This window comes from Caenorhabditis elegans, chromosome V (genome assembly GCF_000002985.6).
Source record: "Caenorhabditis elegans chromosome V".
Lineage (NCBI taxonomy): Eukaryota > Metazoa > Nematoda > Chromadorea > Rhabditida > Rhabditidae > Caenorhabditis > Caenorhabditis elegans.
This window is the reverse complement of record NC_003283.11, coordinates 1,270,894-1,287,339: the sequence shown is the minus strand read 5'-3', so window position 1 is coordinate 1,287,339 and position 16,446 is coordinate 1,270,894. Positions and strand designations below refer to the sequence as shown.

General features: G+C 39.5%; 3 protein-coding genes and 1 non-coding gene across 5 annotated transcripts; 2 read left to right on the top strand and 2 right to left on the bottom strand.

The window, feature by feature from the left end:
• The first annotated feature begins 1,632 nt into the window (after positions 1-1,632).
• Positions 1,633-10,925, top strand: tank-1 (Poly [ADP-ribose] polymerase tankyrase). Of its 2 annotated transcripts, NM_071000.9 has the most exons (11): positions 1,640-1,743; positions 3,079-3,632; positions 3,682-3,880; positions 3,931-5,642; positions 5,720-5,833; positions 5,953-8,247; positions 8,294-8,538; positions 9,027-9,369; positions 9,419-9,850; positions 9,902-10,546; positions 10,606-10,920. In NM_071000.9, the coding sequence occupies exons 1-11, from the start codon at positions 1,656-1,658 to the stop codon at positions 10,807-10,809; spliced, it is 6,831 nt and encodes a 2,276-aa protein (NP_503401.3). In that variant the 5' UTR covers positions 1,640-1,655; the 3' UTR covers positions 10,810-10,920. The 2 variants fall into 2 exon arrangements, with proteins under 2 accessions (NP_001024306.1, NP_503401.3); NM_001029135.6 differs by lacking the exon at positions 5,720-5,833 and having other exon boundaries at positions 1,633-1,743; positions 10,606-10,925.
• ZK1005.2 lies at positions 7,819-7,849 on the bottom strand. Its single transcript, NR_003180.1, has one exon. It is a non-coding gene; the product is annotated as an Unclassified non-coding RNA ZK1005.2 (non-coding RNA).
• Positions 10,926-11,315: 390 nt separating the features above from the next.
• Positions 11,316-13,120, top strand: Y75B7B.2 (ANK_REP_REGION domain-containing protein). The gene is made up of 4 exons (NM_070999.6): positions 11,316-11,392; positions 11,505-11,564; positions 12,321-12,479; positions 12,530-13,120. Exons 2-4 carry the CDS (start codon positions 11,531-11,533, stop codon positions 12,949-12,951), a joined length of 615 nt encoding a protein of 204 aa, NP_503400.1. The 5' UTR covers positions 11,316-11,392; positions 11,505-11,530; the 3' UTR covers positions 12,952-13,120.
• Positions 13,121-14,294: 1,174 nt separating this feature from the next.
• Y75B7B.1 (DNA-directed RNA polymerase III subunit RPC4) lies at positions 14,295-16,429 on the bottom strand. Its single transcript, NM_070998.4, has 5 exons — positions 16,330-16,429; positions 16,017-16,275; positions 14,893-15,299; positions 14,537-14,842; positions 14,295-14,487 (listed from the first exon to the last, which is right to left on the bottom strand). Exons 1-5 carry the CDS (start codon positions 16,387-16,389, stop codon positions 14,368-14,370), a joined length of 1,152 nt encoding a protein of 383 aa, NP_503399.2. The 5' UTR covers positions 16,390-16,429; the 3' UTR covers positions 14,295-14,367.
• Between the last annotated feature and the right edge of the window lie 17 nt (positions 16,430-16,446).

Sequence of the window (16,446 nt, the reverse complement as noted above, 5' to 3'; positions counted from 1 at the left end):
TTGTCCATGGCAATGCGGCATTTGTATTCAACGGCAGAAAATTGAGAGATTTGTTTCTCTCGCGTACCTCGCATGTTTTGATTTTTCGACCTCGGTTTGTCCCTCAAACAAAGAGAATCGTTTGTCGCCCTCACCGCGCACGCATATACGGAAAAATGCTACAATTTCAAGGCGTGATAGAGATCAGCTCTCCCGCTGATTTCTATCGATTCCAATAGAGATTTATTCACCTCATACGGCGGCATTAGTTTGGGCGGTGTTTTTTGGTGTTTGTTGTGTCCAAAATACGAAAACGGAAAACCTTCATTTCAGCTTAGTTTCTAAAATTGATTTTCTTTTATATAATTTTTTTCAATAATGCTGAATGCACGTGCTCGCCGGCTGCCCTTTTGCAATGAGACTATGCAAACGCGCCCGAATGCAAACGCTGCTGGTGGACCCCTCTCGGACATAAAATTATATTTCTTATTTTTTCGAATCTGTTTTTCTTTCATATTTTCGAAAAAAAATGACAATATTATTTGATGAAAAAACTACGAAAATTGGCAAAACCAAAAACAAAACCAAGGAAGGATTTCTGGCTTCCCTCATAAATTGAAATAAAAGAGTTTACCGAACTAGGCCATTTTGGCTCGGCCATATCTGGGGTAGATTTACGGCGCGTTGCTTGTCGCGTCGCGGCTCGAGTTTAGTTGTAAAACTAAATGTATTTGTCCGTGTGGAGTATACAACTTTGCCACGCGTTGTCCAGCAGGAGATTTGCAATAGAGCAAGAAAAATTCAATGAGGAAGGCCGGACCCCGTGAAAATTCGCAGAAAAGTAATGAAATCGAAACAGAAAACTCCGAGAGGACTACACGGCCGAGGATTTTTCCTCGTCCGCTCTTTTGTTAGGCCATTTTTTGAATTGGTAAACGGAGTTTTCTAGTCCCCGAAAATATAATTTAGACCAACCAGCGAGCACGTGCTGCCATTGTCGGACCAAAAAAAAAACGCCAAAAAACCGTGTATTTTTTTTTCGTTTTTTGATCCAAATGCTCATTTCGTCAAAACTGATGCCTACTTTGGCTGCCTACCTACGCCTACCTACCTACGTGCCTACATATCGCCTATTCTTTGCATTTTGGCGTCCAGTACTTCACTTTCCACAGAATAGATAAAAAAGTGTATTTTGACAAAAAAATTTATTTGACCTCGGCGCATTTGATCTCGAGAAAACGTGGCGATTTTTGTTTTTACCAGTTCCAAACTACATGTAACTTTGCCACGTCTGCCAGATTTGCGTTCCAACATGTCAAAATTTGGAAAAAAAAACCGTTGTTTACCGAATGACACACAAACACTTTTCCCCATCTCATTGCCCTCTTAATCTTTGCAAGGTTTCACAACATTTTGAGAATTCTGCTAAACCGTCTGCGTCTCTCATTCCTCCACCCTATTGTCACGGTTTTGCTATCTGTTTCTCTCGTTTTTTCGTGGTTTTTTCTCTTTTTATGACCTTGCGTGTATTTGCCAACTATTTTTTGTTTGTGGGCATTTTTTTTGGGGAAAAAGTTTGATTTCTGGATGATTTGAATATTCGTGTATTTTATAAGCTTTTTCCTAACTTTTCTACTTTCGTTCATTTCTGTTGTTTCAGCCGTAATCCGAACAGCATGGCTCGTCGTGTTAATAAGAAAAAGTCTCCTGTAAAAGCTGCCAGGAAAATTGATGGGCAAATCGGGAGACGAGTTGTGGACGGAGGTAAGAACCGAGAAAATTAACTGCAAGGTTCATGTTTTGTTTTGTCTAAACTTTCTCAAAATATGTTAAAATTTAGATTCAAATTTTTTTGTCACAATTTTTGTTTTTTTTTGGGAATTGGAATGTTTCCTAAACTAACCAAACATCATAGTAAACCTTTTGAAAATTTAGAAACTGTTTTTTTTCAATTAAAAAATGACACTTACTCAATTTCACTCATCATAAATTTGGATTCCAGCTAAAAAGAATCTAAAAAAATTATTTTTTCTACGAGTTTTAATTTTTTTGTGTTTAAACATTGTAGTGGTTAAAGCTAAGAACCTGGACCAGCTTTTGGAAATTTACCAAAACTTCCCATGAGAATTGCATATTATTGTGAATACACTATCTGTATTAATTTTTTTTAATTTAAATTTTCCATCACATTTCTTTGGTGCTAGCAATCAAATTTTAGAGATCCGATGATACTAGGTTTATTGGGTACTTGGTATTACATCAGGTTGATAATATTGTATTTCAAAAATATTACTACGTACGCTCGCGAGAGATGTGCAGTATTTTTTGTAGCAAAGAAAATGTAGGAAAAGGTTTGTTCTATATAAAATAGTTCATTTTTGTTGAACCGCTTCAAATAAGCATCAAGTAGTGCCTGAAAGTTGCCGTTTGCCAGAAAGGTGTCGTTAAAGTTTTTCAGCGAACGGCAACTTTCAGGCACTGTTTGAGGATTTTTTAAAAGCTTTTAAGCTTTTCAACAAAAATGAGTGCTACTTTCAGATAGAGCAAAAGTTTAACTACATTTCTATATTAATTTTGGATGAAAAAATGCTGCACAGCTCTGCTTCGCGCTTCCGAAAATGGCTTCAAAGAAAAACAAGCCTAGAAACACGATACAAATAATTCAATGAAATTTTTTGTTTAAATAATGTGTTATTTATTCCAGAATAAAAATTCCAATAGTTAAATTAGAATAGTTTCTGAATTATCCAAATTTTTTAGCTGAAAGTTTGCGAACATATTACAGTTCAAAATTTACAATATTGTAATATTGCCGTATTTCTTCCAATAGTGTGACACCCCATTGCTCAACTTTGACAGCTTATATCTCAATCGGCGTCTGTTTTATTGAAAAATGGTCAACTGATAAAACACTTGTTATATGTTTTTCTATATATTTGTAGTTAAAATTTTATTGACATTTTTTGATGGAACCAAGATATATTCGTTTAATGTAAAGTAGTTCGGTGCAATTCTATTAGATGAAATACGGTACATTCCAAAAATAAAATAATAGTCAAAAAAACACAGAATTTCAAGGTTGATATTCTTGAATTTCAGTCCGTGCCAAGTCGTCCCGTCAACGCCATCAAGCAGTTCTCTACCAGGCTCCCACTCCCACTGTGATTCGCCGTAAGACCACGAAAACGGCGATCGTCAAGAAAACAGTTGTAGTTGTGAAAAAGGGTGGAAAAGTTGTCAAGAAATCCTCTAAAACTGGTCAGAAAGTGAAAGCAGTGAAGGCGCCAAAAGTCAAAGCACCATCCAAGAAGGGAAATGATCGACTTACTCCACGTGTCATCACTGAGTACCAGGAGAATCCGTTTTTCTACGATCCTCAGGTTCCAGAGTACATCAGTGCCTCCGTCTACCACAGATGGATCACCAGAGCCGTTCGCAATGGAAATATGAAGGAAATCAAAGACTATTATAAGTCGAAGAAGTGCCAAAAATCTGCAATCTACACGAGCTTTGCCTATAGTTTCGACACTTCGGCGTGTGATGAAGCATTGAGGCAGGACATCAAATTTGCCACCGAGTTCTTCAAAATGAACAATAAAATGGAAGTTGATAATTCCTATCATCCGGGCAAAGAGCCGAATCTGTTGCAAAAGGTATGGTTTTTTTGAATTTAATTTTCTCTTTAAAAATGTTTTATTACAGAAAACCACCGGTCGCAAGAACTACTACATGCTCGGCCGCCACACGCGCCAGATTGAGATGGGAAGAGGTGGCAAAGAAGGAAACAATGCTCTTTTGAACTATGACACAAGGACCGATGAGCCAAATCCATTGACGAAGCTTATCGAGGATAATGTGACATACACTAAGTTGTATCAACTTTGCAAGATTCCAGACGGACGTGAGTTTTTAAAAAGTTTTTCGAGTGTCTTTAAACCTAATGATTTTCAGCGATTGTCGAACATCACATCGAAATGCACTTCGTCACTGCTGTTCGAATGGGCCACCGCGATCTTGCATCCGCGTTGGCACAGGGACCCGTCAAAATGCACTGCAACGATCTTCACCGTGCAACTCTGAAAGATCAGAAACTGCCCGCCAAAATCCTTCCAGTATCTGTTGCGAAAAAGGCGTACATGAATAAGAATATCACTCCACTTCACACTGCCGCCATTTCCAACTCCACCCATATGCTAGAAGCGATGAGAGCCGTCTACCCAACGATCAACATTCCGGATCAAGACAACTGGTATACGATGCACTATGCCGCGTGTGCTCCTGGAACTGCTCCTATGGAATTTCTTCTCAAAAACGGTGGATCTGTTACGATGCTCACCAAGCAAACCGAAACCCCACTGCATGTGGCTGCCAGAGCTGGAAGAGCTGTGAATTGCACATTTTTGATGAAGGAAATGCTGGATTTGGAGAAAGGAGACGACGGAGAGAGCACAATCAGAGCTGACAGATCTATCATCAATGCGAGAACTCGCTCTGGAAACTCTGCACTTCATTTGGCGGTGCTACGTAATAACCTTGACGTTGTTGATGCCTTGCTCGCCGAGCCAACCATCGTTGTAGACAATCCAACATCCACAGGACAAAACAGATTAACTCCATTGATGATGGCATGTGGAAAAGGATACCTAGAGATGGCGAAGAAGTTGGTTGAGAAGGGAGCATTGGTGGAAGGAAAAGATAAGAAAAAGCGTACCCCGTTAATCCACGCAATGCTCAATGGTCAGATTCACACTGCAGCCTTCCTCCTCGCCAAGGGAGCTAGTCTTACTCTCGCGGATTCGTCTGGAAATACTGCTGCTCACTACGCTGCTGCATATGGATTTTTGGACTGCTTAAAGCTTCTTGCCTCAATTGATGATAATATTCTATCCGAGCCAAATGACTGGCAGCTTTATCCATTGTCCGTTGCATATCTCAAAGGTCATTATGGAATTGTTACGTGGCTCCTGGAAGGTCCGCACAAGGATAAAGCTAACATTAATGCAAAGGACAACAACGGTGCAACTCTTCTCTCGAATTTGCTCTCATATGCTGACGAGACAATGCATAAAGAATTGCTAAGTCAAATTGAATATCTGGTTGCAAGAAAAGCCGATGCATCACTTGCTGACAGCTCTGGGCAAACTCCACTGCACCTGTTCTCCATGCAACGGATCATTCTGAAAGGTTCTGGAGAAGCCGCTGAGAACGATGCAATGAGAATGACTTTGGACAACTACAAAAAGTGCTTCAATACACTGATCAAAGCCGGAGCCAAAGTTGATGTCTATGATCATGAGGACAATACACCATTACATTATGCACTCACCAACGGAAACTTGATGCTCTTCAATCTGATGCTGGATAAGGTTGCAAATAAGAGAAATCTTTTTGAGAAATGGGCAAACCACCAAAACTTCCTGCACGAGATCCTTGCTCTTCCAATGAAAGTTTACGGAGATCAAGTTTTGTGGAAGGGAGAGACGCTCACCAAACCAGCATATGATGTTCTTCCGATTCTTAAGGAGTTACACGAGAACTTGCCGGATTTATTTGAGAAATGGATCAGTGAAGTGAATAAAGCTGGGTACTCGCCGATTGTGGAAGCTATCAAGCAATATCAAGCTCTGGCGGCAAACAAAAAGCTTCGTGGAGAAGCTGATCAGGTGAGAGAAGGGATCATTTTCATAACTTGATAAAATTAAAATTTAGAGGGTGAATTTCTTTAAAACTTGAAGTTTAGAATGGGAACCCTGGTTTCGGAAATGCTATAGCTCGGGGTAGAGTGCACAATCAGTTTGGTAGAGATCGAATGAATCAAAGTCAAGCTCCTCATTGTGATTCTTATGAGTTGAAGGTTATACATTGAATATTTAAAGATACCTTATGTGTTTCCCAATGTGTCCTTTAAACCCCACCTATCCTATTCTATCCTATCATAAAATTAGCTTCTCCGAAACAATTATCATTTTTCAGACATTCATCTCGACCGTCAACGAGCTTTTCGAATGGGTGATTCGCCTTGGACCGTTCCAGCTGACGCAAAAATACATTAATTCTGAGAACTCTGCAGCTGTCACACTGGCCAATCTTGCCATGAGCATTCCGATCGAGTGTGGAAGGCATCAACAGAATCAGTTGGCACTATTCAAAATTCTCATCAAATTGAGCAAGGAGTTCAACAAGGTCGATGAGTTTTTAACGCAGAAAAACGAGAAAGACGATGTTCTGATCGTACAAGCGATCATGTTTGACAAGCCAAATGTGGTAGAGCTCATCCTGGACACCGCCTCAGAAATGCACCTGATCCACGGAACTCACAATGCAATCAAGGAGAACGAGTTAGAAGTTGTAGTTCACAAGACAATCATCATGTACATGATTGAGATGAGAATGTGGGAGCTGATACCGAAGGTGAATGCATCGAGCGAGTTCTGGAAGAGCAAGGACGCCAAGGGTAATAGTGTCTGGCACTATGCTGCACGAGTTAACAGTCATAAAACTGTTGGGCTTTTCAAAATGATTGAGTCGAAGGGTGTTCGGAGAGAAACAAATGACGATGGACGCTCTGTTCTCCACGTGGCAACTCTGGCTTGTGATGGATCCGCCGATTCTGTGCTGGAGCCGATTGCTTGGCTATCAACTCGTTGTCCAATTGATGCGGTGGATAAGTTCAATCGAACTGCTCTTCACTACGCGTTCGGAAACGAAAATGACTTCAAAGAAGGCAATGTTCCGTTTGGTGAGAGTGATCCGATTGCAGTAGTTTCACTTTTGTCATCTCTGATTCGACCAGAACAAATTGAAATTGCCGATGTTAATGGAAATACGATTCTTCATCTTGCTGCAATCAAGAATTCTACTATTTGCCTGATGACTCTGATTCGAAAGAAATGCCACGTAGATTTGAAGAATAAGGATGGAAACACTCCACTTGCTCTTGCTGTTCATCATGGAAGACAATCATCCGCTTTGACTTTGATTCAAGCTAACGCAGATGTCACTGAAAAGATTTTCGTACCTGCTCTGAAGCCAACGTCCGATTTCGACCAAAACAGTAGCGGCACGGAAGCTGAGAAATTCTGGAAGTGGCATGGAAAAGAGAAAAAAGTTTTGGAGGATCTGCACACAACGATTCCAGCGTCGGTGGTGAGCAAGGGTGGAAGTTGGGAAGCAATGGTCTACGTTTTACTGGACGTTCTCGGACAAAACACTGGAAGTATGGCACAGCTCACTGATGCAGCATTGCGACGTGGACAACTCAATCTTGCCAATCAGCTGCTCAAGTCCATAGAAGCGTTGATTGATGGAGCAGTTTTGAATAGCTCTTATGATCTGTTGGATACATTTGCTGAGAAATGTTTTGGAGCATTAACCTCGGAAGAAACTATCGAGAAGACAGTTTTGAATAGAATTATTCTCACTCGCGGCCTTGGCTTGAAGCAACCAGAAACTATGAAAATTATCAGGACGGCTCTGCAGAATGGAAACTGGAATTTGCTCAACTTTTTGAAGTCTGAAATGGGAACAGCTTGGAAGAACCAGAAAATCGAGACACCAACTGAAAATCCAATCCGATCACTTCTCATATACATGAACGAAAAATCAGTCAGCTCGGAGGCAATTGGATTCCTCGAAGAGCTCAGACAGATGCGAGGTGTGAACATTGACGCTTTGTGCCAGTTGGAAATTCCCGGAAAATTCAAAAAGATTTTGGATTATGGACTCATTCCGCCAATCTCATTTGCTGTTCTCCAAGAAAATCCAAATATGATCAGAGCTCTGAGAAATGCCGGTGCAAGTCTCAAAACTCAAGACGACTATGGCAGGACCCCGCTGATGTATGCAATTATGACCAACAACCGCTCCGTCGTTGATGCAATCGTAGGTGACGGTAAACTAGCTGTGGTGCTTCATAAGCAGAAGGCAGTGGCAACCGGGCCAAGATGCGTAGCAGTTCCGATGCGGTTTGGAGCAACTAGCCGGGCTTTTATTCCTGCGGCTGCATTTGCTTCTGTTCCCGCTAGAGTCGAATCTGATGAAGAAGAAGAGGATAACTCTGGTTCGGAATCAGGAGAAGATGGAGCAGCCTCTGAAAATAAATCTGAACATGGCTCAGAAAATGGCGAATCTGGCAATGGTTCTGACGACGAGGACGACGACGATGATGATTCTTCTCCACCACCTGCCAAAAAGTCTCGAATTGCAAAAGAGGCTGCTGGACCATCAACAGGACCTAAGCGAAAGAAACTTGTCATTACTGATCCATCGGTAGGAACCTTGTATCTTAAAACTAAACCTAAATTTGAATCTTCAGCTCTTCTCGGCACGCGATCACAAAGAGAACAACCCTCTTCATTACTTCATTGAGCCGCTCGCCTGGGAGAATGTGGAACTTCTTGGAGATTTGGCTGCAGCCAACAAGACCGCTATTGTACAATGTCTGATTGATAAGAGAAGTCCGAATCCGATTGAGTTGGCCGCGATGAAAATGAATCGAAGAATGAAAAGCGAAATGCTCAAAATTGTAAAGAATGCTGCATTCCCACGACCCATTAAGGAGTGAGTAACATATCCTATCAATTTGATTTCAACCAGAATTTTCCAGAAGGTTCTAGAACATTCCAGATTTTTCTCTAATTTTCCAGAGTGTTCTAGAACATTTCAGAATTTTTCTCGAATGTTCCAAAAAGTTCTAGAACATTATAGAGTTTTCTCGAATTTTCCAGAAGGTTCTAAAACATCATAGAGATGGAACTGCGCTTTATATATCATTTACTATATATAAAGCGTTTATTCCGTTTGTCCATAGTTTGTAGTCTTTGTAGTCTTTGTAGTCTGCAAAGTTTTAGCTTCTGGAGGGATAGTGAGTTGGGTTAGTGTAGGGATATAGTCGGGGTACTGTAGTGGTACAATAGTGGTACGGTAGGAGTACTGTAGGATTACGGTAGTTTCAGAAAAATTAGTTTTCAGCTCTAGAAGTCGGGGGCCGCGCCGGAGGTGCGGTCCACGGCTGGTATATATATATATATATAGTAAATGATTTTCAGAACAAAGCTCACTCTTCAACAAGTACACATTGAACCATTGAGTGATGTAGATGAAGATGCTGCAAAGTTCCTCGCAAAATGGGTTGAAGAGAAGGACAAGAAAAAGACTAGCGAGGCACCAAAACCGCACAAAAGCTCAACCTATTCGACCAATGGGCTCGTCAGCTTCTGCGACGAAACTCAACAGTACTTTGATGTGCTCATGAACAAGACTGATTTGATGTATGGAAGATGTGGATTCCACAATTTCTATCGCATGCAAATCATCAAACGACGTGACGCTGAGTTGTTCATCTTGTTCACGAATTGGGGACGAATTGGATCGGGAATGGGCGAGTTTCAGGTAAATCATAGAAAGGATGCTTTCTAAACTCTGAAACACATTATTTCAGACCACCCCATTCAACAGTCTTGAGTTGGCAGCCAAAGAATTCAAGTCGATCTTCAAATCAAAATCTGGAAATGAATGGGCTCCACTTGCCAACTTCCGAGATATGCCAAAGAAGTATAGGCTTGTTGAAACCGATTCCACACCGACTAGTCTGGCTGAAATCGAACTGACGTGGAAAAAGAACACGGAGAAGGATCCGATTCGTAGAATGATTGCTGATATTAGCGATGCGAAGACTCTGAAAACCTATGCCTCTCAAGTTCAAATGTACGGAGGAAGTAGCCAACCATTCGGACGATTCACCAAGGAGAATATTGAAAAGGCAAAGTTGGTATTGGACAAGTTGGAGAAAAATGCAAATAGAATCAAGCAGATGGTCGAGGCGCAGACTGGAGTCGTGGAGTCCAACTTGCTAGATGCATATATTACTACTGTATGTTTTGTGTTTTTTTTTTTAAATCTCTCAATCATTTAATTTTTTCAGAGCGAGTTATCCGGAGACTATTACAGTCTGATCCCATCCGGCGAATATGAGTTCAGTAACCTCACCCGTCTTGACAACGTCGAGGAGATTGCCCGCCACCGTGCCCGTCTGAACCGATGCCAGGAAATTGAAACTGCCACCCGTCTGCTCTGCGCGGCAGAGTTCCGTCAAGATTTGGATCGAGTCGACTATATCAGAAGTGCGATTCAATGCGAATACCGACTAGAAACTCCAGACTCGGATATCAGTCAGCGCCTTCTTCAATGGATCCATAATAGTGGTGGAAAGCAAGCAAAGGTTAAGATGATTCTGGAAATTTCGCCAATGCTATCAACTGAAAAATTCGAGCCATTTGTGAACGATGATAATCAAAAGTTCTTGTGGCACGGAACAAAGGCGACGAATTTGATGAGCATTTTGAAGAATGGATTCCTCATCGACCCACCAAGTGCATGCAAAAATGGAAACCTGTTCGGTTCTGGAATCTACTTGGCAGACAGCTTTGAAAAAAGCACACACTACTGCCAGCCATCAGCGGGTGGCATCAACTATATGCTCGTCTGCCAGACAGCTCTCGGAAAAGTCAGAACTCTGGACACGATTCCCTATCACTACATGAATCAATCAAGTTCTAGTGCAGAAAAGGTTAGATTTAAATTTAAAAAAAAATAAATTTCATCTGATAAAATAAGATACTGTTGCAGTATGAGGACACCCTTCACTACATCGGCGATCGTTTCCCAGCCGGAAGCCTCACCAATGATGGCGTCGGAATGCCACTTCTTCCTCTTAGAAAACGTGATCCAATTCAAGGTTCGAATTATGGTTTCGGAACCCTTGACTTCTCCGAATACATCGTCCGCAATCCGAATCGCGTTCTTCCAAAGTATATTGTCATGTATAAGTAATTGATTCCACTACCTCCCCCCGTCATGACTCTCTTCCACATTAATCATAAATCTCATGTTTTGAATAATGTATCAATAGTTATTCCGCAAAATTAATAAAGATTTGTACTTAAAATTGAGTTTTAGACTGGAAAAATAGCGGGGAGTTTGGTTTTGATCATTAAAATTTACAAAAACTGTTTTAAAGTCAATCCAGTGATTTCGAAAAATTCCAAGTTTTGCAAAATTGGATTATTCGCCTGAAAATTGTGGAAATTCGCCTGAAATTGTAGAAATTCGCCTGGAAATTGTGAAAACTCTCCTGAAAATTGTGAAAAAAAAACGTATTCAGTAATAACAATTAAAAAATGAAGTATCCAGATCACGTGTAATATAAATAAAAATTTATTTAAATTTTAAATTGACGGCGTGTAAATGGCCATTGAAAAATAAGAAATTTCCGTATGACCTCCCGTGTCATTTTTTTTCCACATCCTTATCTTGTCATTTTGATCAGTTTGGAAATCAATCAATAATCAATTTCAACTTTTGATCAACCAAGAGGACGACGTACCGAATCAGCTTCTGTAAGATAAAGAAAAAGGTAAGTTATTCAGATAATAGAGCTCAGGCTTTTGAGGCTTTCTGGAGGCCTTCTGAGCTGCTTTTGGGTCAACTTTTTTGCTAAAGAAGAGAAATAAATCTAATTTTTTCAGAAAAAAGATCATCTAACACTGGTGGAATGGCACAGCAGCGAGTTCAACACCAAGCCACAGGTTAGTTACTGAGAAAATTCGAGAATTTTCGATTGCAGTATAGGGCTTCCATGAAGGCGTTAAAGCGCCTGCCGGAACTTGAGACGACCTCCGCCTGCCTTTCGCCTGCGCCATTTTTTTTTGGTTTTCAACAAAATGGTAGAAATAAGACAATAGAAAACGTAGAAAAGAAGCGAAAGGTCGACGTGAGGCGGCCAGGTTTCAGGCAGGATTTCAAAAATAGCACTATATACTTACGCTCGCCAGGGCTGTGCGGCATTTCTTTTGGTAAACGCACAAAACTCTTTATTTCATACATGATATCCCAAATTTTGAGATATGCCTCACATCCCTGGCACAAGGCATTCCACGGGGTTACGACTTTCATGAACTTTTCATTTTCAAAAAAATAACTAGACATTAAATTTACTATCAAACATGATCAATTAAAACAATTGAAATTTAATTTTTCCACGTGACGCCCACTTGTTCTAAATGCGCGTCTAATTTGTTTCATTTTCATTTTTTTTTTTTGAACAAAAAAAAACAAAACTAGAAACGAGATATTAATAATTAAAATAGAACTTCATGATTGAAAAAGGTATGGCTTTTTCCAGAATAAAAATTTCAATCTGTCAATTATGGAATTTTTAGAGTTATCCTACCTTTTAGCTAAAAATTTACGAATTTAGAACAGTTTAAAAATTTAAAAATACACATTCACAAAACAAAATAAGAAAAAAATACAGCATTTCAAAGACAATTCTTGAATTTCAGCCCGTGCAAAGTCGTCCCGGAAAAATGGAATAAAAAATGGAAACCATACCCTTTTATGCTATGAAACAAAAACTGAGGAGCAAAATCCATTGACGAAGCTCATCGAGGATAATGTGGAGTACAGTAAATTGTGTCAACTCTGCAAGATTCCAGATGGACGTAAGTTTTCAAATAGTTTTTCGTGTATTTTTAAAACAATTATTTTTCAGCAATTTCCGAGAGTCAGCTGGAATTCCACTTGGTGACTGCCGTCCGAATGGGCCACCGTGAGCTGGCATCTGCTTTGGCACAAGGACCCGTGAGAATGCACTGCAACGATCTTCACCGAGCAACGCTGAATGATGAGAAGCTGGCTGCCAGAATTCTTTCGGTGTCTGTTGCCAAAAAGGCGTATATGAATAAAAATATCACTCCTCTTCAAACGGCCGCCATTTCCAACTCGATCCATATGCTTGAAGCGGTGAGAGCCGTCTACCCAACGATCAACATTCCCGATCAAGACAACTGGTATACGATGCACTATGCCGCGTGTGCTCCCGGAACTGCCCCCATGGAATTTCTACTCAAAAACGGTGGATCTGTTACAATGCTCACCAAGCAGTCTGAAACGCCGTTGCATGTGGCTGCCTGAGTTCAACTCTCCACCACGGCCAAATTTTTTTCCATCCAAAAAAAAAGGGAAAAAAAGGGCCGGAAAAAACAAACAAACAATTTAGTCACAGGCAACAAGGTCCTAGGATTTTTCGTGTAACAATCTATTTTTCGTGTAACAATCTATTTTTTCGTGTAACAATCTATTTTTCGTGTAACAATCTATTTTTCGTGTAACAATCTATTTTTTCGTGTAACAATCTATTTTTTCGTGTCGTTTCGTTTTTTAACGAAGTTTTCAAAAGTGAATAACCCGTCGATTTGTCCATTGGAGCGTGCAATATTTGGACATGGGGAAGAGGAAATCCCGTGCTCAATGAGAGAGAGTTGAAATTTTCCGGCAAATCGGCAATTTGCCAGAATTGAAAATTTCCGGCAAATCGGTAATTTGCCAGAATTGAAAATTTTCGGCAAATCGGCAATTTGCCAGAATTTAAAATTTCCGGAAATCGGAAAATTGCCGGAATCGAAATTTTCCGCAAATCGGCACATTTCCTAAACTTAAATATCCGGCAAATCGGCAATTTGCCAGAATTTAAAATTTCCGGCAAATCGGTAATTTGCCAGAATTGAGAACTTCCGGAAAATCGGTAATTTGACAGAATTGAAAATTTTCGGCAAATCGGCAATTTGCCAGAATTGAAAATTTCCGGCAAATCGGTAATTTGCCAGAATTGAAAATTTTCGGCAAATCGGCAATTTGCCAGAATTTAAAATTTCCGGAAATCGGAAAATTGCCGGAATCGAAATTTTCCGCAAATCGGCACATTTCCTAAACTTAAATATCCGGCAAATCGGCAATTTGCCAGAATTTAAAATTTCGGGCAAATCGGTAATTTGCCAGAATTGAGAACTTCCGGAAAATCGGTAATTTGACAGAATTGAAAATTTTCGGCAAATCGGCAATTTGCCAGAATTGAAAATTTCCGGCAAATCGGTAATTTGCCAGAATTGAAAATTTTGGGCAAATGGGCAATTTGCCAGAATTTAAAATATCCGGAAATCGGAAAATTGCCGGAATCGAAAAAAAAATCAAATCAAAATCAAAATCATATGAAGTCATTTTTTTTTATTTCAAAAAACTGTTCAAAATGTTCAAATATACTAGAAAATACCAATTGATAAAAATATATAAAAGCTGATTTTTTCAAAAATTCAAAAGTATGGGAAAATCATATGAAGTCATTCTTTTTTGTTTCAAAAAACTGTTCAGCCTAACCAAATATACCAGAAAAGGCCAAACAAAGTATGCTAGCTTGTACAGAAGTTTATTTTATCGCCTATTTACCAGAATTGAGAATTTCCGGCGACCCCTAAACCCCAAATTCGAAAGCAAATTTATTCAGAGACACCAAGAAGTTCATTGAAAGTAAGTAAAAGAAAGGAGACATTCAGATCAAAGAGGTTCGTCACAACTGTTGGAAGTTGCTGCAGCAGTACTTGTAGTTGTCGTTTGGACGTTGCTCAATTTCCTCTCCTGAAGCAGCATTTTCGCAGACTCAATTGGATTGCTTCTCTGAAAATTTTCTACAGTGAAATTCAACTGAAGAAACTAAAATAATTACCGAGTAGACATACTCCTCTACTTTCTCAATATCAAAGACCAGCTTGCCCGGCTTTTGGCTTTCATCCGATATACTTCCGCTCCGTTGTTTCTCCTCCATTTGTTGTGGATTGACAATGGATCGTAGAGTATTGGAAAAGACAAGTTGAGGCGTGAAGTGAATCTCATCTCGTTTCATCAATTCCGTCAATGGTTGAAGCTCATTGAGCATAAGCTGTGTGTTCTCGATGGTTTGAAGAGTGATCTTTTTGTCGTGATACAACTCCAAATGCTCACTTCCAACGGAGATTATTGGTGCTGTAGTCTTCTAAATCATATGGATTATTGAAAAAATATCATTTATTTACATGAGCTTACCAAATCTTCATCATTTGGCTCAGGATTCACAGCCCAAAATGGAACTCCATCTGCATTGAACACATTATATGGGGACATCATCAGAACATCAGCCAACTTTGGAAATTGGTCATAATCATCCATATTCAAGAAAACTGATACTTCTGATTTCTTCTTTGCTTCCTTCGGCTTTGTGTAGAAAGAAGATGCTTCATCCATTCCATTATCTTTCTGTACAGGACAGGGTTTCTTTGTTGGAAGTCTGTCCATCAATAGTTTTGATTTTTCATCGATTGGTGCAGTGATTGGAGTGGCATTCTTCTTTTCTAGCTTGAACTTTTCGACAACTCGCTTCATTTCAGTATCGTCAATACCTCTGCTGGTAACTTCAACGTTCAGATCTTGACCAATCGGAGTGGGAACTAGGCCTGGAAATATGCTCAATTTAGATTATACTATAAAGTTTTGTTAAAAATAAATTCATACAAATATTACTCTGATAATAAATGTTGCGCCCAAAAAAATTTTAGTTTTTAAACCAAAACTTTTATGTCGAATTCCTAACTTTTATAGAAGACGGGAATTACAGTACTCTTCATTCAAAATAAAATTTTCGTGGCGAGACCGTATACCCTTTTTAAGGCAGAATGGCAAAGTTTCGCAATGATATAATATTCTCATTCTTAGCGTCAAAGGGTGATCTACTACAAAGTTCTACAAAAGTAGCATTTTTTCTATAATATTATTTCATCGTGTTGTTGAAAAAGAAATGCATAAAAACTACTGGATTTTCGAAATATATTCGGATAACGTGAACTTTGCAGTTCGAATAAAACTGAGCACTAATGATAAAAAGGAGAGATTGCCACGTAAACCGCAAAATTACGAAATTTCGTAATTCTGCTCTAAAAATGGTATACATAGTTTTATCTTGAATGCAAAAAGTGTAATTCTCTTTAAAAAAAGTACTGTAATTTCCGTAATCTATAAAAGTTAAGAATAAGATAATGTGGCCTGTCGAAGTCCAACATCGAAGTTGCGGTTCAAAAGCGGAAAATCATCAGACAATGTATATTTTTTGGCGCAACATTCCCCATCAGAGTATTATTTGTATGAAAATATGGTGTATTCCGTAATAAAACTACCTTCTCTACGCCTGGATGATTTTCCGCGGGCCTTTTTCGACGGTTTTGCATCAGCTTCCTCGTTCACAGCATCTTCCTCTTGTTCTCGAAAATCTTCAGTTCTTGTATTTTCCGAAGTTTTCTTCTTTTTCTGCTGCTCCTGCTCTACTGTCAAGCCTCTTTCCTTCAGCGGTGTACTTGATTTACTCGGTATTTTACCAGAAGAGGTACGGTTTGACTTTGGACGGGGTTTGTTGCTTTTCGCCTCAGATTTTTTCTTCTAAAAAGGTAATGATTATTCTGTAAACAGACGAGAAAAAAAATGAAAACTCACTATTTTAATGTTCTTTTTTTGCGCTTTTCTTTTAAAGCCTCCTTTGGAAAACAGTCCCATATTCTTAGCAGCTAAGATGATGGAAAACTAAAATAGGAATAAATTTGAAAGTTAATT